The sequence below is a fragment of the Talaromyces stipitatus genome, genomic scaffold (genome assembly GCF_000003125.1).
Source record: "Talaromyces stipitatus ATCC 10500 scf_1105507295523 genomic scaffold, whole genome shotgun sequence".
Classification (NCBI taxonomy): domain Eukaryota; kingdom Fungi; phylum Ascomycota; class Eurotiomycetes; order Eurotiales; family Trichocomaceae; genus Talaromyces; species Talaromyces stipitatus.
This window is the reverse complement of record NW_002990113.1, coordinates 1,257,322-1,282,269: the sequence shown is the minus strand read 5'-3', so window position 1 is coordinate 1,282,269 and position 24,948 is coordinate 1,257,322. Positions and strand designations below refer to the sequence as shown.

General features: G+C 46.5%; 9 protein-coding genes across 9 annotated transcripts, besides 9 other annotated features; 3 read left to right on the top strand and 6 right to left on the bottom strand.

Moving 5' to 3' along the window:
- Positions 1-40: 40 nt before the first annotated feature.
- Positions 41-1,830, top strand: TSTA_063930 (mitochondrial 3-hydroxyisobutyryl-CoA hydrolase, putative). The gene is made up of 3 exons (XM_002340264.1): positions 41-234; positions 294-452; positions 522-1,830. The coding sequence occupies exons 1-3, from the start codon at positions 118-120 to the stop codon at positions 1,731-1,733; spliced, it is 1,488 nt and encodes a 495-aa protein (XP_002340305.1). The 5' UTR covers positions 41-117; the 3' UTR covers positions 1,734-1,830.
- On the bottom strand, positions 556-4,085 carry TSTA_063920 (xaa-pro dipeptidase app, putative; the record flags this gene model as incomplete). The annotated part of the gene is made up of 9 exons (XM_002340263.1): positions 556-2,083; positions 2,137-2,296; positions 2,353-2,464; positions 2,524-2,605; positions 2,657-2,755; positions 2,812-3,223; positions 3,298-3,558; positions 3,613-3,877; positions 4,015-4,085. The coding sequence occupies 9 exons, from the start codon at positions 4,083-4,085 to the stop codon at positions 1,887-1,889; spliced, it is 1,659 nt and encodes a 552-aa protein (XP_002340304.1). The 3' UTR covers positions 556-1,886.
- Positions 4,086-6,378: 2,293 nt separating this feature from the next.
- Positions 6,379-8,943, top strand: TSTA_063910 (MFS quinate transporter, putative). Its single transcript, XM_002340262.1, has 2 exons — positions 6,379-6,709; positions 6,762-8,943. The coding sequence occupies exons 1-2, from the start codon at positions 6,511-6,513 to the stop codon at positions 8,096-8,098; spliced, it is 1,536 nt and encodes a 511-aa protein (XP_002340303.1). The 5' UTR covers positions 6,379-6,510; the 3' UTR covers positions 8,099-8,943.
- TSTA_063900 (bZIP transcription factor (Atf21), putative) lies at positions 7,094-10,055 on the bottom strand. Its single transcript, XM_002340261.1, has 2 exons — positions 9,331-10,055; positions 7,094-9,288 (listed from the first exon to the last, which is right to left on the bottom strand). The coding sequence occupies exons 1-2, from the start codon at positions 9,547-9,549 to the stop codon at positions 8,527-8,529; spliced, it is 981 nt and encodes a 326-aa protein (XP_002340302.1). The 5' UTR covers positions 9,550-10,055; the 3' UTR covers positions 7,094-8,526.
- Positions 8,433-8,460: a microsatellite.
- Positions 9,201-9,249: a microsatellite.
- Positions 10,012-10,054: a microsatellite.
- A 216-nt stretch (positions 10,056-10,271) lies between the features above and the next one.
- Positions 10,272-10,302: a sequence feature (AT_rich).
- Positions 10,303-10,726: 424 nt separating this feature from the next.
- Positions 10,727-10,758: a sequence feature (T-rich).
- A 1,621-nt stretch (positions 10,759-12,379) lies between these two features.
- Positions 12,380-12,471: a microsatellite.
- Positions 12,472-13,300: 829 nt separating this feature from the next.
- TSTA_063890 (uncharacterized protein) lies at positions 13,301-14,550 on the bottom strand (the record flags this gene model as incomplete). The annotated part of the gene is made up of 3 exons (XM_002340260.1): positions 13,301-14,275; positions 14,338-14,370; positions 14,407-14,550. 3 exons carry the CDS (start codon positions 14,548-14,550, stop codon positions 13,301-13,303), a joined length of 1,152 nt encoding a protein of 383 aa, XP_002340301.1.
- A 704-nt stretch (positions 14,551-15,254) lies between these two features.
- TSTA_063880 (uncharacterized protein) lies at positions 15,255-16,331 on the top strand (the record flags this gene model as incomplete). The annotated part of the gene is made up of 2 exons (XM_002340259.1): positions 15,255-15,983; positions 16,037-16,331. The coding sequence occupies 2 exons, from the start codon at positions 15,255-15,257 to the stop codon at positions 16,268-16,270; spliced, it is 963 nt and encodes a 320-aa protein (XP_002340300.1). The 3' UTR covers positions 16,271-16,331.
- Positions 16,332-18,057: 1,726 nt separating this feature from the next.
- On the bottom strand, positions 18,058-20,337 carry TSTA_063870 (uncharacterized protein; the record flags this gene model as incomplete). The annotated part of the gene is made up of 5 exons (XM_002340258.1): positions 18,058-18,758; positions 18,843-19,663; positions 19,723-19,819; positions 19,873-19,941; positions 20,070-20,337. The coding sequence occupies 5 exons, from the start codon at positions 20,335-20,337 to the stop codon at positions 18,058-18,060; spliced, it is 1,956 nt and encodes a 651-aa protein (XP_002340299.1).
- Positions 18,783-18,810: a microsatellite.
- Positions 20,338-20,571: 234 nt separating the features above from the next.
- Positions 20,572-22,728, bottom strand: TSTA_063860 (Snf1 protein kinase complex subunit Snf4, putative; the record flags this gene model as incomplete). The annotated part of the gene is made up of 6 exons (XM_002340257.1): positions 20,572-21,237; positions 21,300-21,409; positions 21,461-21,817; positions 21,873-22,022; positions 22,073-22,196; positions 22,402-22,728. The coding sequence occupies 6 exons, from the start codon at positions 22,726-22,728 to the stop codon at positions 21,055-21,057; spliced, it is 1,251 nt and encodes a 416-aa protein (XP_002340298.1). The 3' UTR covers positions 20,572-21,054.
- Positions 20,628-20,649: a microsatellite.
- Positions 22,729-23,017: 289 nt separating the features above from the next.
- Positions 23,018-23,055: a sequence feature (A-rich).
- A 501-nt stretch (positions 23,056-23,556) lies between these two features.
- On the bottom strand, positions 23,557-24,886 carry TSTA_063850 (CRAL/TRIO domain protein). Its single transcript, XM_002340256.1, has 2 exons — positions 24,132-24,886; positions 23,557-24,075 (listed from the first exon to the last, which is right to left on the bottom strand). Exons 1-2 carry the CDS (start codon positions 24,847-24,849, stop codon positions 23,774-23,776), a joined length of 1,020 nt encoding a protein of 339 aa, XP_002340297.1. The 5' UTR covers positions 24,850-24,886; the 3' UTR covers positions 23,557-23,773.
- Positions 24,887-24,948: the final 62 nt, after the last annotated feature.

Here is a 24,948-nt window from a genome sequence, read left to right as displayed (position 1 = left end):
AGTAACCGCCTGCTTAACCGAACTACCCCAACTTCATCCCAAGCTTCAAATCTATATCAAAAGCAGCTCTTTCCCCCACTGATTCCCCGGCACGACGATCGTGCCTAGCTGCCATTGATGTTATTACGACCTACTTTCCATCGAGCCTCAACACCGCTGAGCCGGCTCTCGCGGTCTTCTTTTGCGGCAATGCCTTTACGCGCGAAGGTGACCAACCCAGCTTTTGCATCAAAGGTATGATTCAATTGAACATAGAAGAAGATGATATGGGTCTAATTGGAATTGTATGATAGATGTCCCTCAGCACGAAATCTTCCGAGAACCCTGCTGTCGATTCTGACGATGTTCTTTTTTACTCTACCTACGGATTGCGATTGATCGAACTCAACCGACCCAAGAAATTGAATTCTCTGAATGGATCGATGTGTCAACAGATAATTCCTCGACTGCTGGTATATTCACAATCCCCATTGAGTCAGGTAATGCGTTGGTGGTGACATGCTAAGAAAATTTGCGCATAGGAATGGGAAAAATCACAGCTAGCCAACATAATCATGGTCTCCGGTCGTGGAGAAAAGGCTCTCTGCGCAGGTGGAGACGTCGCAGCTCTCGCAATAAACAACAAGGAAGGACCCGAAGGCGTGAAACGATCACAGGACTACTTCGCTCTCGAATACCAACTCGATCACTTAATCGCAACCTATAGCAAGCCCTTCGTGGCCGTCATGGATGGTATTACAATGGGAGGCGGAGTTGGATTGAGTGTTCATGCACCATTCCGTATCGCGACTGAACGTACTCTTTTCGCCATGCCGGAGACGACTATTGGATTTTTCCCTGATGTTGGCGGCTCGTTCTTCCTCTCCCGTCTTGACGGTGAAGTCGGCACTTATTTGGCTCTTACTTCGGAGCGTTTGAATGGTGTTCAGGCCTTTTACACTGGTATTGCGACACACTACGTCGACTCGAGTGTTTTGAGCAACTTGACGAACCGATTGGCAGAGTTGGTGTTTAAGGATTATGCCAACCTCAACGAACGCAATGACCTTGTCAACAAGACCATTGCCGAGTTCTCGACTGGTCTACCATCAGTGGAAAAGGAGCCTATTCTTCTCCGATATAAACTCCGTCAGGCTATTGACCGGTGCTTCAAGTACAACACAGTCGAGGAGATTATCCAAGCCCTCGAAAAGGAAGAAGACCAGAAGGAATGGGCCCGAAAGACTCTCGAGACACTTACAAGCCGCTCACCAACCTCACTCAAAGTCACACTTCGTCAACTCCGTCTCGGCAAGAACTGGAGTATCAAGGAGACATTCCAGCGCGAACATGCCATCGCCAGTGTATTCATGAATCACCCGGATTTCGTCGAGGGAGTCTCAGCCCGTCTAATCTCCAAACCTCCCCGAACCCCCGAGTGGAATCCAAGTCGTCTTGAGGATGTTACGCCTGCGGATGTCGATGCTTTCTTCAAGATTGACGGTGAACCTCTGCCCACATTCCACGATAACGATTATAAGACGTACCCTCATGCCAAGTATGCGCTGCCCACGGAAGCAGATATCGAGGCATTTGTACGTGGCAACAAGACCACAGGCTCAGATACCGTGAAGGAATTTGTCCAGAATTGGGGTCAGAAAGAAGGTGTCAGAGCCAAGGTAACTGAGGTACTTGGTCGACGGACCAAGAAGACGGACAAGGGGTTAGAGTGGATTGAGACGGATAAGGAGTAAAATCATCATCTTGTATTTCTTATATTGTGTTAATATTACATTGGACATTAATTAATCGGTATTTTTTGCCGCCATTGTACGGCGGAAGGGCCGAACCTCATCCATTTTGCATTTCGATGCTGAGTGTAACTTTCCTGGTTCTAGTTTGTTTGGTCAAGGATCCCAGGGCCCCTGTGCTCGCTGTCCAGTCAACAGAGTAGGTTCCTCGTCCTCTCCGTTCACAAGCACGACGTCCTCAACACGCACTCCAAACTCATTTACCAGGTAGATACCTGGCTCTGACGTAAAAGCCATACCCGGTTGAAGAATAGATTTGTAGTTTGCCTTGTTCATATACGGACTTTCATGTGCTATACTCAAGTAAGTCTTTCCTATTCTCAAGTTATATTGAAGTATGACGGACCTTTGATACCAATACCGTGACCGATGCGATGGGTGAACGCATGTCCGTATCCGGCAGCTTCAATTACAGTTCGTGCAGCAATGTCGACACTAGCTGCAGTTGCGTTGGCATGGAGTTGTTCGAATGATTGAGACTGTGCGGCGAAGACAATGTTCCAGACCTAGTTGCCATGGATTAGCGTTCTGAAATGTGTTTCCCAGATGCGCGATGGAGTACTTCAATCTTTTTCTTCAGACACGCCGGAGTATCCTCTTTCGATTGCGGTTTGTCTAGAAATGGAGGGAAGAATGCCCGAGTAATATCAGACGAATATCCGTATAGATGAGCGCTATAGCCTTGCTTCAGCCCTGGGATTCTAGGGAACTTGGTAAATGTTGGTGGACTCACCCAACATCGATGAGGACAAAGGTCTCAGCATCCAGGACTTTGGAACTGTTCGTACCGCCATGAGGATTTGACGCATTCTCATCTGTGAGGAATGTATTAGGGCTTGTAATGCAGTAAGCTAGACCTTACTTACCAAACAAGACTATATCAAAGAATGGTTCTAGTCCCACTGCACGAAGTGTGTTGTCGAGCACTCTCTGGATGTCTAACTCCGTGAGTCCTGGATATAGACCTGCCAGATAGGTTAATAATGGTTGAGAGTAGCAATGCAAATTAAGACAAATTCACATTTCCTTATCTGCCGAATAGCTTCCACGGTTCCTGTATTAACGGCACGTAGGATGTCAATCTCTTCCTTCGATTTCATTTGCCTTACCATTTCAACCTGTTTCTGTAAGCCAACAACCTCGAACCCAATTCCGGCGAGACCACGCTGTATATAATCCCGCATCTCTTCATCTACCATGAGACGTGGTGGCCTTTCATTCCGTGCGAATATCTCCGATTTGAATAATGTTTTGTAAGGGTTCCAATGTTCTTCCCATGGGATTATATTAATAGGCTCCGAGAAGGGCATCAACAGTAGACGTGCTCTCTCTGCCTCGAAAGAAGGGCAAAGGAAGCTCGTGTTTGCTGTGATGATCCCAGTTTGTGGGTCATGATAAGACTGAACGACCATCAGAAAAGGACGTTCTTCAGGCTAATAGCAATCACATTTGAGGCATCAGCTCTCATTACTTCGAATTCGACACCTAAATGGTTTTTGACGCATACTTCCCAAGGCTCCCAGTCCTCCTGGCTTATGTTTGCATAATACTTAAAAGTATAGCCTGGCTCAAGTACGAACGCATCGACACCATCTGCCACGAGCGCATGGGCCAATCTGTTCCTGCGAGACTCGAAATTCTCTACTGTTGGTGGTGAAACGTCTTCAAGAAAGTATAACCCGGTGCTTAGCATATTTCGAATTGAGCATTCTTGGAAACTCTGTAAGCTCGGAGGCTCATTATGAAATAGATATATGAAGCCAAATATCTAATGAAAATGGTTAACATTGCGCTGAGTGGTTATTATAATGCTGCTACCTACCTGTTCCGCGTAAATATTGAGACATAAAGCTGTGCCAGAGAGCAGGATAAGTATCTTAACCCAAGTATATCGGTATGGTGGTGACCTCTGGGAAAGAGCTAAGCTGAGCTTATATGAATGGTTTTTCTTTTTCAAGATAGCCATGACCGGAACAGTGGACCAATTGATGGGAGTATATAGCAAAATGAGAGAGGAAGAAATAGAGGAAGAAATAGAGGAGTTGGACTGATAGATAGCTTGGTGGGCGATGATCATGTCTTCCCCACTACATCATTTGTAGGTATATTTTACACATCTTGTAAGCAACCTCCTCATGTTCTTATAAATGATTTATAATCTTGCAATATAGTCGATCTCTTGTCTTTTCATGCACAATCACAAACTCATCCATCAGGTAGATACCAGAATCTAACATAATCATACTCAGTTGAAGATGGAATGTCATGGATGTAAACGAAAGGAAGGCCCTCCATATCGATACGATTTTAGCATGGGATACTTAATGAAGTGAATAGTATCTTCAATATTAACAAATTAGTAGATCAATAGATTGGAGAGCTCTTCGTCTCTAATCCAAATTTGCTTCTGAATATGTTGAGTCAGGTCCTTGGAGGTCTTTAACCCTATATCCAATTTATTTCTAAATGTGTTGAGACATGCGCTGGGAGCGCTTCTGTTCATTATAGACAGGTTCTACCTCACACGGTTCCCTCATCATCTGTGTGTCTTTGTGACCTTCTCTTCGGATGGTTTATATGCAGTATCCATGAGCAGATTGTGATGGTGCAAAACGACTTTATGTGAACTGTGATTCCCTGTCTGGCTTCGCCACGAGAATCATTGATCCAGCAAGTTGTGTCCTTTTCCAACTTCGATTCCAGAGTAGCACTCTCGTCAAACAAAGAGATTGGAAACGGGCTATTGATCGAACGGTTCTGTTGAGAAGTAGGCCGGTCATGGTCCTGCTTCAGCTGATTGATATCCTTGTTCATTACCGTAAGCTGATTGTTTGTATTCGCCACATATCCTCCAACGACCAGCCAATTTGATAAATTTCCTCTTTGATGGACTGTAACGTACCACTACGCCTTTCCTAACAAACCAGGACCACATAAAGGCTTTACCACACCTGCCGACTGGACACCTGAGCCCATGGTTGCTGCAATTCGAGTTATGATGCTCATCGAGGACGACGAGCTCCTAGAGGAGGGGGTAATGTCATAGGATGAAGGGCCGTATGGGGTAAAGCGGTCTGGAACGGCAGAACAGCGAGTCTGACAAGTTATCATATCAACTTGTCCATGTAGTTTAGAGTCTTTCCTTCTTTTTCTCTTCTTTCTTAAGCTTAGAATTTTCATGAGTTAGGACCTAATAACATTCAGTTTGAAGCTCTTTAGTGTTCTAACACGTATATATAGTGTAGGAGTTTGTGACACAGGCTTGCTAACAAAATTGCATGTGTGTGAATGCTCTATTGATTGAACCTGTGTTGTTTCTAACATTGGGAATTGTCCTCTATATTGAAGAATCCAAACCTTTCGCTTGAATACATGTTTCTTGCTGATTGGTAAGCCAGTTGGCGAATTGGAGGCCTTGGGCTTCTCAGCGGATTTCACTTATGATATCTAACACCAGGCTTCCAACAGTTGTTCAAAAAGTTCCACTAAACTGTCCTAGTAAGAAAAATCATGCTACTTCAAACCTCCATAAGGTAACATTCATGATTCACTTTCTCTCACAGCCCGCCAGCCCCCCACACCCCGCAACAGAATCCGCTCGTCTCCCATCACCGGTGAACCTAGATCGTAAATTGGTGGTGTTGTATCTACGGAGTATTCATCAGTTTCCAGCTCAAAAACTCCTAAATCTAGACATGCAAATCTTCACGGAAATCTATGATCTTGTAAGTCCCTTGAGAGTTTGCAGTGCCTGATCCTAAGCTTTACACGCAGATTACATTCTATGTTGAGGACATTGAAAATACTGGGTTTCACTTTGGGCGAGACGATGCTCGGCATTACAACATTCGCGGCTACGAATCTCGGAAAAGGCTAGCCAGCTTACGATTGGTCAGCAAAGCTTTCTGCTATAGCGTATTATCTCGGTTTCTCAGACTGTTAATGTGCTAGTTGTTGTTATTGGTTATCTAAGCTAACTACAGCTGCGCTGACCCCTTTACGGAGGTCACATGACTCTCGGATCATAGTTGGAATCGCTCAGTACCGTCGACGGAGTGTATGAGCAATGGAAGCAGATTGTTTGATTCGAATCCGGAGCCAACACGAAAATTTGTCCTTCCAAACACCTTTTTGAAGGATGATGGTACGGTAGAGAGTATAAGGGGAATAGTTTGGGAATAATTCAGTCTCTTTATGAAAGGAATATGTGGTCTTGAGGACATTCAATCTGCAGAAGAGAGCATTGTGTCCACGGAGAAGACTCATCCATGCTGTTGCAACAAAGATGGCAGCAGCGTCAAAAAGTCATCAATAACAATAGTCTACCAGAGGTCTTGGAGTGGTGAAGTCGCGAATTTGAGGTTGATAGCATCTTATCTAATCGCGATCTTATCTTATCATCAATCTTCAAGAGATTGTTGCCTTACTGCCTGGGGCATCATATTTAATAAACTCTGATTGGCTGGTACCCTCAACATAGTTACGCCATCGCCAGCCAATCAGATACTTGTTCGTCCTGCACAGCCAATGAGGAGGCGCGATGCATACAAATAGGGACGTCATGCTTTATTCGAGATGTTTCTTTCTCGACACTGAGAGATGATTATTTATTGATATGATTAAGCAGAAAGAACAAGACATTATCCGTCAGTCTGATGTTGCTTGACCCTGGCGATGTGTCTGTGATGATGTGAACGGGATATAATCACCAAAACCGAGCATGTCTCCTACAGAGAGTAACCGCCTAGATGGCATGGCAGATGCCAGCACAGTTCCCCTATTGAGAAACAGCTCAGACCTAGACACGAGATCAAAACAACCCCCAAAATCATCATTTCAAGCCCGAGCTCGTCTCTACTGGCTTGCAGGTGTACTATGTTGCGGCGCATTACTTTTCGGGTACGACTCTGGACTAATCGGTGCGTCTGAAACACCAAACATAAGAGATTGAAAGATACTGAACTTCAACAGGAGGCGTGTTAACCTTCCAATCATTCCACTTCGACTTCCGCTTCGGCGCCTACGGACCTCGAAGCGCAACGACAGTCAGCGCAATCGCAGTCGGCACACAACAAATCGGCGCATTGATAGGTTGTTTCGCAATTTGGCCTATCAATAACCTCTACGGCAGAAGGAAGGCAATTGGCGTCTGCTCGATTGTGTTCTGCATTGGTGTGGTATTAGAACTGCTAAACTTCCATCTTCTCCCCATCTTCTATATAGGTCGAGTGATTGCCGGTTTCGGTGTGGGCGGTTCTTCAAGCGTTATCCCGATATATCTCTCTGAAATGGCCCCCAAGGAAATCCGCGGTGAAATGGGGAGTTGTTTCCAATTCATGTTCACAATCGGGATATTTATATCCTACTGGATCGATTACGCGGTTGGATTTATGCCTCCGCAAACAGCCCAATGGCAAATCCCTGTTGCCCTCCAACTCGTCCCTGGAGGATTAATGGGTTTCGGGGTGTTGACATTACACGAAAGTGTGCGCTGGTTAGTGTCAAACGGAGACATAGACGGCGCCAGACAAAGTCTCGAATGGATCCGGGCCGTACCGGATGATCAAGACCACGAAACACTTCTAGCAGATGAAATGGCCGATATAAGACACGGCATCGAAGAAGAACAAGCCGCCAAAGAAGGATTCTCATTCACCGAACTGCTCGAATGGTCCAATGCGCATCGCATTTTACTTGCAGTGGGAATATTCCTCGCTCAACAATCCACCGGCGCAACGGCAATGGCCTATTTCGGTCCTCAGTTTTTTGCCCTAATCGTTGGTCCGGGGGACAAGACTTTTTTGCTGACTGGTATATTCGGATTCATCAAAGTCGTTTCATGCGGGCTCTTTATCGTGGTGTTATCAGATCGATTTGGTCGAAGAAGGCTTCTCTTTACTGGTGCAGCGCTCATGGCGATTTCAATGTTTACCACGGCTGCGTTGGTGCGGGCTAGTCATCTGGGTCATCCTTCGGTGCATCCTTCTGCAACGAAGATACTGACTATAGCGCTTATTTATTTTACGATTATAGTCTTCAATCTCAGTTGGGGACCTTTACCGTGGCCATACGTCTCGGAAATCTTTCCAACGCGCATTCGCGAATCGGGGGTTGCGTGCGGTGTTGGTTCTCAATGGTTGTTCAATCTTATATGGAGCTCGGCGACTCCCTATTTACTCGCTGAGATTGGTGGATGGGGGACTTTTTGCTTGTTTGGGGGGATGTGCTTGGGCGTTTGCTTGTTTGTGATTTTTGCATTGAAGGAGACGGTCAACAAAACCTTGGAGGAGATTAATTCTATGTTTTAGTTGAATCAGTTGATATTAAGAATGATGATTGTCTACTTCTAATAGAACTAGGATAAAGTGTATAAAGCTTTAGTTCATCCCCTATCATACATACTGGAACTCAAAACCAGCTCGAAGAAAACACAAAACTCCACCTAGCTTCCTAATGAAATCCATTCTTTTCCTCCACGAAGCGCCCAGGCATGAAACAATCGCCACAACGCCGTTATCATCAATATCATCATCATGCATTCAAACAGTTGAGAGCCAGTCGCCATCTCAAACATCAAAAGAAAGAGTAAAGCCTCGAAACAGTCCTGCCGCCTAGCCAGCATTACCTAGGAATGATAATAATAAAAAGAAAAAAAGAAAAGAAAAGAAAAAACGAAATTATAAGAATAAGAAAAGGCCATTTTGTATGTTGTTAAATCAGTGATCAAGATTGCCGATCAAACATTGACAAAGTCTCCAAAATCGTCTTCGCCAGACAATGCAATCGATGCTTCCGAGTCCCGTCGAATCTGCTGCTCTAGTGAAGCACCGTCCTCCAGTGGTAGAGGCTCGTCGAATCCAAAGGACACGGATCCGCGCATGGGAGGTGTCGTATCAGAAAGCTGTGGACTGCTTGCAGCTGGATCATCCCGGTCTTTGTTTGCAATCTGCTTGACCATCTGAGCAAGGTGGAGTTTGATCGGCTCGTCACCGCACTGAGCATGTCGTAAAACCTCGTTTTTTAATCCTAGAATCTCGCTGCGAAGCCGTGAAATTTCCGAGTTGAGTCGCTCCCTCTTGTCCGACTGTTCTTTGAATCGCGACTCGAGCATCATGGTGTGTTCCTTCTTCTTCTGTCGGCATTTACTCGCTGCTAACCGGTTCCTCTCGAGGAATTTCTCCCGTTTGGCGTGATCCTGATCGTCTGAGTCGGCGCCGCTGCTCACCGTAGTTGCTATCGAGGGCTTGTGCTCCCGCAGTCTCCGCCTCTTGGACACACTAGAATAGGGAAATCTACCGATGGCGCTATGATCTGCCGAGCTATTGCGACTGCTACTCGGCGGAGTCGGAGTATCGTCCCAGGCATTTCGATTCTCAAAGACCGCCATCATATCCCTTGACAGAGTCACAGGCTGCTGCTGCTGTAGTTGTTGCTGTTGTTGCTGTTGCTGTTGCTGTTGTGGATCATCCAATGGTGGAGTAGGTTGGCCGTTGCGAACCTGGGCGTGTTTGAAGTCTCGCTCCAAAGCCGCACCAGATACAAAGGTCGCATCTGACTTGGGGTTCCAATTGGCAAAGGATGGTGAAATCGGACTCATATTCCATACGGGTTCTTCTTCAGCAGTCAGACCAAAGTTCATGAAGTCTCCAGACAAGACGTGGTTGCTGTCCAGTGAGGGGTCGAGAGTCACAGCATCTGCAGTGGTGAATGCCGGAGCACCAAGCTGTGACTGATCAGCCAACACAGTGTAGGCAGACATTGCTGTTTTTTTTTTTTTTTTGGTTACTTGAAATTTCTGAGAATTGATGATGTTTTGACTTGTCGTTTTCTTCCTTGGATCTGAGGATTGATTTTGAGGGTCGAACAGAGTCGTTGACGAGTTGATTCTGAGTTGCTGTGCTGCCTAGTCGTGACTTTTTCAGGGCAGAGTTTTGGGACAGAGAATGGAAAGCCAGAAAAGAAATAGAGCAATCCGGAATGTCGTGATCTGTAACAACCGTGGTTAAGAGTTGCAGGACTCGAATCAGAGAGGTTGGAGCTTGTCAATGGAGTGGGTGAGTTTTGAGAAGGTTTATGTTCCGGGAGTGGTGACGGTAGCACAAGTGACGGCGAGACTTAGATGAGATGCTGCTGCATGCCTAGAGTAAGAGATGGAATCGTAGTGTCGATAGAGATAGACAGAAGAAAGACAAGAATGGCCAAGTTGAAGTTGTAGTTGTAGGTGTAGTGTAGCGTAGTGTAGAGTAGAGTAGTGTAGTGTAGTGCAAGTAGTGGGCAAAGGCAATGGCAAACAACAAGGCAAATAAAGGCAGGCGCTACCCTGGAAATGGCACAAAAGCCTTCCGGAAGGGAAGCTCCCAGCAAAACAGGGCAGGCGCTGGGCCAGGCCGTTCTTTCCTTGTGTGTTGGATCTGTTTCAACCGCGCCAAGGATGCCTGCAAAACAAGGAATCAACAGTATCACTGCTGAGCTTTGATACAGATAATATAATGATAATATAATAATAAATATAGACAGAAGATGGATAGATTTGAAGAATATATTCATGAATATTAAGAAACTGGGAGCCAGGATTACTCTTTTATACAACTACTGATCTGTATAGATCTATATATATGGAGACTTGTATCAAAATGCAAAATGAACAATGGGAACCTGATTTCGTGCACATCAACAGACTAAGGTTTCTGCCTATGGCACCACCATGGGGTCCTATTTCCACCTTCCCTTTTCTTGCTGCTGTATCAATACCGAAAGAGTCGAGAATCTCTGATATCTGGCCCAAATGATATCATGCGCCGTCTGTCTCTGTCGGATCAGGAAGGGATAGACTTGCACGGGAGGACAGAAAAGACGTTCGAAACAGGCGGATATAACAGCATCTTATTGGTCTCGTCAAAATCCCGATAGAAGAGAACTGACTGTACTATGTAGAGAAGAGAAAAGGGAAAAAAAAAAAAAAAAAAAAGGTGGAGGAGGGAGGATCGAACAGGTATGGAGAACTAGAATCAGGTAAGGCTCCACTTTTAAGCTCCCGTTTGGGCGCTTGACATCATCCATTTGATCGCTGCCTCAGGCTGCATTGATGAGAACGGCTAGTGTATTTCCACCTAAGTATTTGTGACTGTCAGGTAGTTACATTGAGACCTAGGTATTTTAAGTACAGAGTATTTTCGACCTGATATTCCAGAATCACAATGTGGACATCTAGTGGCTATAGACTTGAAGACCGTAGCGGGAGGCAGGCAAAAACGAGCGGGGCAATAACGTTGTGTTTTAAGGATCTCCTTGACACTGATGCTCAGCTGCCAACAGTACGCATGCTCATCGCACTCACTCAATCGATCAATTGAATTGTACAAACACACGGCAGCTATGACTGCAAGCACGGAGTACCATCCAAGTGTCAGAATTGATAGTGTCAAATCAATATTGATACAGCCCTAATCGTCCCCTCGAACTCTAATATATCAAGTGGAGCCTGGCGTCCATGACAGATCCTCGTTCCCTGGATCATGTCAGTGGCAACTGTTCCCACCCAGCGCAAAGGGGTTCGTTGCATCTACAAGATACGTAACTGGCCCCGTCGATTATACATTCTCGTAGTCTTATACGGAGACATGTTCCGTTAATCAAAACAGGAAGTCGGATATTTCTCCCTGCCGTGCCTCTGTGTTGGGGTGGGATTATTATGCTTTGCATTATGCCAATCACAAATACTCGGCTTGCTCTCAGACAGAAGCAGGGAACATGTATTGGTATATCTAATTTCGACATCTCTTGAAAAGGGATCAATGATCGACAGCCACGGCCCCAGTACCATCCGAACAAATATCACGATGCTTAAATCACTTCCGCACGGAAACCATCTCCTTTGCGCTCTCGATTCTTCAAAAGTGGCCGGCAGCATAACATCCAGAAAACAGGCTGACAATCGACATATCAAAATGCTAGATCAATAGCCAACGTGATAATATAGATTGAAATACAAGAACCTATCTAATTGGCCGAGCTTAAAACGGAAAATATATCAATTGAGCACTCTGACTGGCGGAGACTGGCTCCGAGGTCCAAGCTCGAGCTGTTCCTTTCAGTCGGGCTGGCTACCCGGCCAATCACCTGGCACACAAGTGCATCAATAAGATCCCGGGATATAATTTCCCAGTCGTTGAACAGAAAATATATTCGTCAACGATTTCTTATCAAAAGGGTTCCTCAACTGAGTCATTCACTAATGACATCACATAAAACGTCATCTGCTGGTAGAATCGCTTCGAATCTTCCCCAGAAAATCACCCAACTGCGTACGCGCGCCACATCTTAGTTTTGTTCTGGACCGTTTGATGTCCTTTTTACTTTTTATACCTCGGAATATTTGATCCTGCTTATGTGTCCGAGATGTGCTCGCCTCGCTGCTCAGAGTGGTCAAGAGGTCAAGAGTTCAAGACATTCCTATCTAACATAGAACTCTGAAATTCGTGCTACTACAGTACGTACTGTGCGGGGTTGGCAGAGCCCAAAACAAGCAAAGCATCCTCCTGACCAAATCTTAATCTGATTGGACCATGCATTCATTCAAATCCCCTTCACCCAATCACAACCCCAATCACAACCCCAATCGCAACCCTAATAACAACCCTAATAACAACCCTAATAACAACCCTAATAACAACCCCAACCCTCTCCCAGACAAATGTGAACGAATATACAGACCAGTACTCCGTACAACCTACGGATACAGAAACATAAAACATGACAGCGGAGACGTTCTCCGAATACATCTCATCCAGGCATTCCTAACTTGCTGATGTCGGGAACTCGACTCGGAACATTCTTCCACCCCCTTTTTTCTATTCTAGGGATATACTCTTTTCAAGGGTGCCTACTACCATGATAGGGTTGGCTAATCGTGTGGATATGTAACGTACATGTTGCCTATACCCTCCATCTACTCTGTACGGAGTATACGTACCGGCGCGCCGCTTTTGCGATGGGGCTCCCGCTCAGTTCACTGAAGCCATGTCTGAAAGTGGTTAGCCCGGAGCTAAACCCAACCAGGATTACGTACGGTACAGAGGTGTGTCGAGATACGTTGAAAAGGGTTGAACCACACACAGGTTCCACTTGACACAAGTAAACAATGGTAATGGGTGTATGAAGTATCACAAGAGAGGATATCCTCGACAAGAGTAGACGCAACAAAGGTAGAAGAGATCCCCCGTACAGCCTGGTGCCCGCCCGTACGAGTTTAGAATGCCTTGCTGATTCGCAATGTAGTATTCAAGTGACTTATGGCAAAGAGCAATGAAGAAGCTAAGAACTAAATCCATGATGGTAAATGAGCGTTTTTATATATCCAGTCCTCCACGTTCTGTATCATATAGAGTGTGCAACTGCAACAATACATGAAAATTCCTAGCTCCTAGTTCTTGTTATTTGCCTATATTCCGCATTCATCCTAGCGTAACCGAGCTCTAACACCCAATAAAACAATCTCATTTAAGGCAATATCAGGCGACATCCGCATTTTTAGAGCCCATTATTGAACTGACTTCAGGAATGAGCTCGGTAATGAGATACCTCTGGCATTTGCTCTCGCCATTACACTTGTCTCGCGAGCTTTTTTTCCATAGTCGAGCAGCTGACTTGCAAACGCCTAATTCAACAAGAATCACTCCTAAGCCACAGATATCGTGGTTTTTTGAGAAGGCCTTATCATTATCACCGAGAGCTGCATCTAGCCAAGTGGTGGGTTCACGCAGTACATTTGGATGTCGATAGAGCTGCCATTCTTTAAATCCAGTCTGAACTTTGGCGTTCATAATCTCATCGTCAGACGGTAGATAAGTATAATCGAAGCCAGCTAAATATGGGGGGGAGAGTCGCTGATGAGTATCAGGGAAGTCCACATCCGAACAGAATAACACATTGCTGCTTCTGGTTCCTCTGTGAAGCCACTCAGCTGTATGTAGGTAGAGAATGGATCGAGCGAGGGATTGAGCAATCTCGAATCGCATAGTACGCGAAAGTGATGACTGAAATTGATGAATATTTGTTAAACTTAACATATCTCGCAATGATATAACGTGCTTCCCAGGGATAGCGTATATCACATGATGGATGTACTCCTGGGTCAGCGAAGGCCTCTCTGGTAAAGGCAAGTCAATCGTATATCCCAGACAAAGAAGAATTCTTAGTTCTTTGATGTTTTCTGATAATCTCAACTGCCAAGTCAGTCTTGTGAGAGTATCCTTCAAAGGAGAAAAATTCTTTTTCTCGTGCACAAAGACCATGTTTTCATTGTATTTGCCAAAGTAAGAGACTCCTGCTTCATTGTCTCGATGCTTTGGTATTTCAATCGCTTTCCCCAATTCATCTGCTGAACATGATCTGATGCATGTGATGTGATGTCCATAATGTGATTTAGGCTGATGGCCTTGATCTGTGCAAGCCATGGGGTGAAGGAATTGGCGTCCTTTGGGAAACTGTTATAACGTTCTAAGCTTCAAAGGATCAGTGGATAGAGCTACACTGAAAACTACTGTACCGATCGGCGCAGGGTCAGGAGGAAGACGGCCCTCTAAATAAAGAATTTGATCAGAAATGCTTTGCAGACACTCCTCAGCGTTGAGTTGTAAATTCGACTCGTGTCTTCTCTGGGAGTGCCGATTTTGTCGTCCTTGCTCTGAAATTCCACATCTTGATCAAGTGAATATGTGTTGCGCTTTCCAGAACCACTCGGGATATTGGGGACTTCCATTCTCCTGATTATCTCCCTATCTCCATGAGAAATAGCTAGATCATACACCAAGTCAAAAATTAGATTTAGGCAGCTTTGAATCAGATGCTGATATATTTCGAGCTTAACATCGGGACCTGCGAAAGCGGACATTTCCACTTCACGCGTGCGCTATCTCACTACCCACCAACATAGTCTCGAGCCGAGTAGTTGAAGATGATTAATGTATCGTGCAGTCGATTCACTCGCATTATCAACACCATTCCAAATCGTGAGCTTGTCAAGATAATGCTGAACAGATCTCTTCCATGAACTAGCGGCGCCAGAGAGCGAATTCATGGAAGACTCTGCCATTTAAAAAAAGCTGACGGAGTGAAGTCGCACCAGAATGGTAGAGCATAAAGGCGACTCGAGGAAAATGTGGAGGGTATAATGTCCTGGGGGTGACCGAAATTTTTATATAAACAACTAACCTACATAAGTTAACATAAGCACGCAAGGCGAATCGCGAGGCAGAAAGCCCTTCCCGACGAACTAGAGAAGTTGGCCCTGTCACCCATGCGGTAAAGTCATCCACGAAAGCAATCGCTCCTCCCTGGCTGTCGATCTGTCGTTGTACTAGGTCTGCGTTGAAGAAGAGGAATAAGATCGGGGATAGGGGAGAGCCTTGAGGTAGTCCTGCCTGTGGGAGGCTTTGGACCTCCGACACTTGCCCATTAATTTGGATGGTAGAACGGACGGCGACCATCCAAATTAAGAGACTTAGGGCTAATTCATGTGTTTCTCTACAGGCCGAAGAACTCGATACCCATTTACAAACATTAACCGGCAAAGTACCCGTAACATTGGAAAACGGCCAATCAACCTATGCTTATCCATTAGGCAGCTGGGTCTACCACGAAAAGCTAAAACAGATGCAACTCATCTTTCAAATGGGTTTCGAGCTATCCATCTACGCTCCAGAAGAACTTGGCGGAATGTATTGGTACTTGTCGCATCTATGTTCCAGTCATCAACTTCACATTGAACGAATACAAGCGTTTGTCCACTCAGAGGGCAGAAGAAGCAAACGTTTCAGAGGCAACGAGGCCACCTTTGAAAGAACACTCACAACCCTCGGCCGTCATAGTCTATGGCTCATAGCGACAGAGACATTATCCCTCGGCCTCCAGGTGCTGTACGTATTCCTCGAGCGACACCGAGTACTCCCTCACGCAGCTTCACAGAATGCATACTCCTGCGCCAGACTTCGCTACGAACTCCGTATGACGCCGCTCTTGCCCATCAGTCTATCGGAATTAGTCTCATACGATCAATACGAGGACAATGCCACACTCAAGGGCCAAAATGATAGCGACTTACTCAAAGCGGAGCAATTGCCGATGCACGCAAAGCATGGGAAGCGGTCTTTGCGCAGGGCGCTTTTGTCACGACCACACAGCATCAGAAAAACGGTGAAGCAGTGCGCAGATCGGCTATTGAAGCTGACTGGCAACGAAATACAAAGAACTCACTGAGAGCATGTATAGGCGCCAGTATTGCGATTCAGACGGTCACCAAGATCTTCAATAAGACGAACTTGTCGAAGTCGACTGCTGAGGAGAAACCTGGAACAGCCTTGCTGTCGATTAAGGTTGAAATTCCAGAAGTTGGCTCAGCAGGGCGGCACCATGTAGATGCGCCTCGGTGTGAAGACATGTGTGACCGGCACTGTCACCCATTTGCCCTGCGCTGCACTTGATTTCATTATTGATCTTTAATAGATAGAAGTGCATATTGTTGACGTCGTGTTGGGCTGGTAGCTTGGAGGAGAGTTGCATGATTAGGTATGGGGATGAAGCGATTAGAGCGAGATCATGCGATAGATGCACAGTAGATCGACATGAATAGTCAGATCATACATAGCATATATTACATAGCGTCCACCACAGAACGAGGAAGGACTTGAAATCTAATCTCCTCGGTCAGGATATAATCAATATACTTTTATTCCTGCCCACTCTATCCGCACACTCTGACCATATCTTCTCATCATTAACCACCTCCACCACCTTCTTTGCCCCTCTACTCACTGAACAATTTGCCAATCCTTCTGTAGAAGCTCTTCATCCATACAGCTCTGAACCTTAATAAGCTTCACCGAAGCGCGCAGTGTGCAACTTCAACCATAGAGCTTCGAGTTGACCTTAAATCTAAAAATCAAAAGCAACACCAACGAGCCCCCAACAATACACAAAATATACGCATTACTCATCGAACTCACCACAATATCAACCACCTGACTCTGCTCACCTTGCGGCAAATCCCTCAGCAGCGGACTACTCGGGTCCGAGATGATGGTACCAATATCCCGCCGTCGACATATCCGGCAACAGGGCGATTATATGCGTACACGGAATATCTTCAAATTGTGATTTCAGATTGAGATTACCGACTAAAAATGACCAGGAAGCACCCATGATAGTTAGGAACGCCCTTTCGGCTAGGTTTAGATTTTGTCGCTAACCCTGCCGTATATCTCCAGAATCGATCAATCATTCGACTCATTTGCTCAACCATCCCGTCCTCATATTGCGATTAACTCAAGCACGGAGTATAGATCCGTAGAACCAGCACCAGCGGAAACGTGTACCAGGCGTATTCACGACGCTCATTCGTTTATTCGCAACACAAACCACCACACCACCGTAGTAAAATAAATAGTAACCAACTCAAATATAGGTTATACCCCGAGGTCGGCGACCATTTTCTCTTCCCAAGTTCCTGAAAATAATCCGCTCTTCCTCGTGGTTAGGAATTTTAGCATTGACTCCATCTTGATACTCTTTGCCTAGTCCATGCATATTGTCCTTGATTAATGAGGTTAATCATCGGAAGATCCGACTCGTTGACAAAAGATGAATGGCCCATAGAACCCCGCGACCTTCGCTCCTAATAGGACTTCCTCACACGGTTTGAAGATGTCTGATTCGAGTAAGAGTCTGTTCATATCTGTGAGAGCGCTTGCGTATGGTCGCTTGGTTTATTCTGAGCTTCAGCCATCGTGCAGGTCCAGTGGCGTTCGGATTCAGGGGTAACGTGTAGTGGAACAATAGTGGAACAGTTAGCTCTGCGATGCGTTGAAAAGAACAATAAAACAAGACACTGCGAAGATAATTGATCCAGACAGTAAACAATTCATTACATCAGTTTATATATGAAGGTACAGCGGAAGCCTGTGAGTCGCACTCCAGGCTGCGGCCACCACGACCAGAATAAGTAGCGAAGATCTACCCGACTCATGAAAAGTATAAGGTTAGTTCATTGACTAACATATCGACTGTCACGATATAGCTAACTCTAAAAATACATCACATGTAGAGCGACTGTCCCAACGACAGATAATCCAAAACCAGACAAAATCAACAACCAGACAACCTTGAAAATCAAAACAGCAGACAAACATAACTCCTAAGTATGCTCCGTGGTATCACATATATCATAAATCATAGTGTCAAGAGTAAGATCCTTCGATCAGCCCAACGCAGTTCAAATATCAGCATCAGCCAAATGGCGGCTCACGACGCGCCAATAGTCCAACATCATGCCCATCACCCAAAAAGCTTCACAGCCGTAATCATCATCGTTAATAGCTTTGGTGTCTTCGCAAAGCAGAGGAGTAAAGGTCAAGAGAATTCGTTTGCGATCCAATAAACAAGCCCGATTGATGGGTGGGATGTTCTTGGATTTGTAAAAGTCGAGCATAGTTCTAGTTTCGTGGTCGAGGAAAGAACACAGTCCGAATATAGCACAGAGAAAATCGAGTTGCATGTCGTTTGTAAGAGCGAGGATTGCCAGTGAGATAGCACGAGCTTTGGTCGGAGATACTTCCGGCAGAGCTCCATTCAAGCCACGTTGAGGAAAAGTAGGCTCGTCGGGGAAAGTTAGGTTCATGATGTCGACAAGTGTGGGATAAAGACGGGGTGAACCCAGAATGCCTCCAGGAATACACGCCAGGATATATTTGAATGCCCATGCAACAGAGAGGACGTGGAAACGTCCGCGCAAGAAGTCTTCATTGTCAGAATGGACACCGAAAACTTCAGAAGAAAAGTCATAGCTCCTTCGAACAGTCATGTTACCAGATTCCTCTCCCTCTGGGGTGAGAATCTGGCTTGCAAAGTGATCATAGATACGAGAAGCGACAACGACATCGCCAGGTTCGTGAAAGATGTTTCGTGCTTTGGGGCCTATTTGCTATCATTAGCGATGGAATATATATATATATATATATATATATATTTTGCTGCTTGCTAAAGGGCGGAGATACAGACCGTGAGTAACCAAGTAGGAGACAAGTGAGACAATCGGAGCAGGAAGCCGCATAACAGCAGGAGCAAAGTCGCCAGGGAGAGTGAGAGATCCATAACCGCACATGCGGCCCATAGTAGCAAGGTCTTTTCCTTTGAGGGAATCCATTTTATAGTACTTCAGAGACAAGTTGGCAAAAGTTCTCATCCGTCGCAAGTTCCGGGCGCGACGAGTTGGAGAGCGGGGACGAAGGTGTGAACCGATACTGCGCACTTTGCGAAGAATCAGTTCCCTCTTTGAGGGTTTGAGGCGGATAAACATTTGGAAGTCTTCCATAATAGTCAGTGAAAGCTGCAAGGGAGCGGAGAAAGCCCCCCTAAACTTACTGATGGGGTCATATTCAGGGGGCACCAAAGCATAGGAGCCGTATTCGCGAGCGAGTTCATTGTAAGCCAGGAAAGCAGTCCTTTGACGGCCATGTAGACTGATATCGGAAAAGAGACGATGATGAGGCCAACCATATTCGGGAAGACAAGAAACAGCAGGAGGCGCGTAGTCAGAAGTTCCATAGACGAAAGTGTTGTTTTCAGAGGTTCCGGATCCACTGAAGCTCTCACCGGATGAAGAGGTCCGGATGCAGGGGAATTTAGAATGTCTATCAGACCAATGATAGACGGTAGTCGTGCTGTCATGTGTGACAAAGCTGTTCTGAGACCGGCTTTTCGAGTCGGCGGAATCGCCGACGGGGCCGTCACGATGGTGACCGATCGCAGTCTTGACGGCATTGATAACACGTGCGCTCGTCTCATGAAAGTAATGAAAGAGGCCACGAGAGGTAGGAACGCTAGAGGATTGTTGGCTTAGGCCCGCAATTGAGCAATTGCTATCAGAACAAGAGCGCACCTTGGTCCGTCGACAGTAGAGCCTTCTTTGACAGAAATAGAGCTCGATGCTTGATCCATTGGGAGACCAGGAAGATTCTCAACTAGATGAGAGTAGTCTGAAGAACGTAAGCGCAAGTATTTCTTCGGTGACTGAAAGAGTCACGCTCACCTTTGAAAGTCACATTTTTGGCGTAGCGCTCGCTTTCAACGGCGATAGCGGAAGATGCTGCATAGCTACCTAAGATGAGTTGTCAGTAAATAAAAGAAGGACGAAATGCGCTAAACTGATCGAGCTGCGTATGTTATGTAGCAAAAGAACAAAAAAGCAATAATGCGCTTCTGAGTTAGAACGTTGGGGGAATTTACTTGTGGCAGCGGCCGAAGAGGAGAGTTCGCCGGGCGGAATGTTGTCGTGCTGAGCGAATGCAGTGTACAGGCTCTCATAGAGCTCGGCCTCAAGCTCTCGCTGTTCCCACTGCACGCCCTCGGTGGGGAGGGAAGAAGGAGTCTTGTCGACGACAGAATTTTCGCTCCAAGAAGGAGACAGAGGTGAAAGAGTAACCTGGTCGGCTCCAGCACGAGGAGTGCGAGTGATACAGGGAAGGTCCTTGAGGACACGGAGGAACCCGGCCATCTTGGAGAAGGCCGGGTCGAGTAGAAGGAGAAAGGGGGTCAAATTGATTGATTTTTTTTTTGATGAATTGAAGCAGAAATGAGTGTGATTTGGTGATTTTGATGGAAGGAGGAGGAAAGAGGGAAGAGAGAAGAGAGAAGAGGGAAGAGGGAAGAGGGAACGACACCTGAGGCCGTTGATACTGGTTGCCTAGACGGGAAGGTATGGTTGAGAACTTCACTGGCCAGAGAGCCGCTTCGCTGTATAACAGAAAACTCAATTGATTGCTTTCTCTCTATCAGTAGACACATTCATCATCATCATCATCATCATATTTTCAGATCCTCTTCAACGCCGTATTCTCATCACGATGTAGTCCGCGCAGTCTGTATAGTCTGGTGTTGTATAGCCTCTTGGTGTATAGACTCGGGCCGGTCGACCATATTAGCGCCGCTGGGTAGGGGGGTTGGTTTCTCCTGTCGTATTGGCTTTCTTTGACACCGGCGCTGCTGCACTACACCGAGGCAGGTGAACCCTAATCCTGTCCGAAAAGACGTGGTCGATCGGAACTGCGCGATATGATAAAGCAACGGTGTATAGCAGTAATGCATGTGATGACGCCGGACAGCTAGAGCCCTCTTTTCGATTGCAGGAATCAGATGAGTACTCGCTCCAGATCCCCAATAATCACTACTATGTGTTGCACGCAAAGTGGTAGACGGGGCAGCGAGGAAAGAACTACCACTCCTCCGGCTCGCCTTCAAGTAGAATGTATTGTAGGATATCGCTCAGCGTCAGCACTCCAATCAGCCGGAAATGGTCGTCCACCACGATCAGTCGGTGCACACGTGACTTGCGGATCGTGTCAAAGATGGTGTCCAGCCCGTCGTTGATCGAGCACGTGTAGATGCCCGGAAAGTCCTGCGTGCTTTGTTAGCGAGGGCTACCATGCGTAGTGTAATATCACAGCGGAAGGAGCTTACCGGCGACCGCTTCTTCAGAGCCTCCCCAACGCTGAGACTCAGGTCATCGTACGTCCCTCCTTTGATCAGGGTAATCACATCCACGGCCTCAAACACGTTGTATACAATGCCTACACTCATGGGTCAGCATTGTGCGGGTCGCGGACATGGTCTGATATTACCTTCTGAATTGATAATTGGAACGCTTGATATGCTACGTTCGACTAACTTGTGAATGACTTCCATGACAGGCGTGTCCATTGAAGCCGTGACGATGTCGTGATACGTCCCCAGCCGAATCTCCTTCAGAGGCTTACGCAGATTCTGCGTCTCTGCGACATTGACTGCGACGAATTTTAGAATGCGATACTGAGTGACGACGCTGACGACGAGGGACCGGTCCGTCTGACTGTCGTTTGAAACCAGCGGTATACGTCGAGCGCGAGAAGAGAGCATGCGCCGACAAGCCTCATATAGCGGCCGCTCGGGATCAATTGCTATCGTCTCTGGAGGCGCTACACCCAGTGCCTTTTCGACCTCTGCAGTCGCAGTCAGCCCCGTCTCACGGCCGTCGCGCGAACGTCTGTTACATACCTCTTAAACTGTTCAGACGGAACTGATCGATCTTATCGAGCGTCGCAGGGTTCTGAAAATAATATTGGATGACGTTGATATAGTCGGACGTGGTGAGTAACCCAGCGAACGTCGAAGTGGACGAATCCCATAACGGAGCCGAAACAATGCCTACAGACGTCAGCCAGACTCCAGTCACAACGGACAACAACAGTGCTTGCCATTCTGGACTAGAATATTCAGACTCTCCTTGACCAGCAGAGATGTGTCGAAAACGATCAAGCGAAAGCTCAGTGGAAGAATGTCGTAACTCGTTCGGACCTTGAGGAAATTTCGAATCGCGCGCTACAATTCCGAGTCAGTTATTTAATCAATAGCTCCGAACTTGAATCAAAAAGCTGAAATTTACGGGGATATAGACAACCTCCCCCCCCCCCCATCTCCCTCCCCCCACGAACCCCGCGAAATAATCACGGGCACGCAGGAAAAAGCAAAGCGCCGCAACACACAAAAGCTATCACCGTCGCAATTTTGAGCAACAACTACTTACCAATCCCATCTGCTCCTCCACATCAACCGCCCTCTCGGGCTGTGAGGGTGCCATTGGATGTGAAAGACCGCGTCGTCGCAGGTACGAAGCCGGCTGCACAAAACCCCTCTCGTGACCACTGCTGATACGGGAACGGCTGGAATGGCCACCACTACCGCTGCTATTTCTTCTGAGATTCTCTCCGCGGTCGGTGTCAATATGAGAAGTCTCGCGGTTAATGTTGATGTTGTCCGACGCGGCGACACCACTGATCTCGTGTTCGTGCTCGTGCTTGTGATCCGTGGGGGAGCGAGGGATGGAGGTTAAATGGTCGTGGTCGTCGGCCATGATCCGTACCGTAAAACTGCTGGAGAAAACGAGCGCCGCTTTAGGAACAGTAGCCGCCGCATATATGAGGGCGGGCCCCCCTTAAAAGCCTCAACGAGAGGACCCAAAGAAACAAGCCTCGTCTCTAGGTTTAAAGCAGTCTCGACGTTTTTGACTGTCGGATGAATTGTTGTTTGCTAGTGGTGAGACGAGCTGGAGAAATCTAGCGCGGCTGGCTCAGGTTTACGATTAGCAGTACTGTTTGATGATGTTTGTCTTCGCACTTGTCGATCTGGTTCGCGAATACAATTTTTCTTTTCTTCTTCTTTCTTCTGTTTTCTTTTTTTTCTCCCACACGGATTTATCCTTCGATTCGACTCGACGACTTCAGCGTGACTCGGGATTCCGTTCGGGCAATCAGGATACCTATTTGCGCGGTTAAAGTCAGACTCGTCTGGAGATTGTACAACGCAACTTTATCAATTGTCGTTGTGATTAGAAAATAAGTCGATCGGTCCTGACCTAGAACACAAACTGTGTCATGACGCACCACGTCGCAAGAACAACCTGGCATATCACTCGTCCTGATAAATTGAGAGACGTTTATATCGTGTAGGTTGCAGGGAGCTTGCGTGATGGTGTCTTGAGCCAGGCAGAAGGAAGTTGTTTCCAAGCCCAGAATGAGAGTGTCACGTCGAGTCTCATATATGCAGGATCGAATGGGTCCGACTAATCGCCCATTAATGCGATATTTGTTTATCTATTGCATCTATCGCTGTATGATTACAATTGACTACCCCGCCATGTCATCCAAACCCCACGGCTGATCAAGACGTTGTCCCAGTATCTATCAAAGGGGAACATATATATTCATGAAGTCGTAGATCATAGAGATCAATTGATCCGGGGTATTGTACACAATATCAAAAACGTCAAAACATCAAAAACCGAAAAGAGGGCTCTTATGCCCCCACCCCCCACGTAAGCCAACTCTATGATTATATAGAATCTACTCTGTATTAGTATTGCATTAAGATGCAGAAATGCACACCGAAGACACCACTACTCATGCCGCAAATAGACTCTTTTCCGTACCGCCACGAAGATAAAACTCCGACTCCCCAATATGTCGGCCGGCTCGAACCCAGCGTTCTCGCATTTGTTGTCGGCGGTTGTCCGCAAGTTTGTTTAGAGTAGGCCAGTAGACGGAATGATCGTATTCGAATTGGACATCGCCGCCGCAAGAGGAGAGTAACTGTGACGGGGGAACGTGTTCGCGTAAATCTTCGTTGAATTTGAGTTTCTGCACGGTGACGGGGTCGATGAAGGGGGTGATTATTTTGAAGAAGCCCCAGATTATCCAGGGTACTATAGCCTGTTAAGATCTGCCAAAAAGCAACAGAAAGACGGGAAGGGCATGATACCATTAATGACAAGAGCACGACCCAGTCTCTCCGGATAATGATTCTGCAAAATATCCAACGTCTGTTTCGCCTGTCCTATCGTAGCGTTCTGACCGGACTTTGTCTCATTGAAATTCACCACAAGCGCCAAATTCTCTTGTCCAGCAGGCATCAAATCAATCACCCGCTCCAACATAAACACCAGATGCTCAATTTGTCTGGGACTCTTTTGCGTGTTTTGTCGCGAAGGTAGCAGATACAAACATGGACGACCATCAACATCATACCCTTCAAGGATCTGTTTGCCCGTCTCGTTCTCAATGGAGATGTAATCTGCCGTCAATTTATCGCTGATGTAATCCCTTCGCCAGGCCAATGTTGACCGGATCCGTTTAATGGCGTCCGCAACATTCCATTTCGTCGCTCGCAGGAATCGAAGCAGACATTCGCGTGTGAGGAACATGCGCTCGTCATCGGTTAGCGGCGATTCACTCGCATTCTTTGCAGGACTCGTCGGGACAGATGTAAATCCCGAAACGGTTTTGAGTACTTCGTCGTATTTCTTCGTCTGATCTGCTGTTAGTTCTGCCGCCGAGGGGATTTTTACGCCTGCTGCTGGGTGTCCGAATGGTTTTTTGATGAGTCCGTCTGCTGCTGATTTGGGGAGATTGAGTTCTTGTTCTATGTTTGCCAATGCGACAGCGTCTGCAACAGCCTCCTGTTTTGTGCGCTCGGCCATTTCGTCTGTATCCTGATAGACAAGTGATTTGTGCGTTACCAAGAGTGCAGTGTTGATAATACTTGTCGAGTTTTCTAGCTCTGTCTCACTCTCACTCAC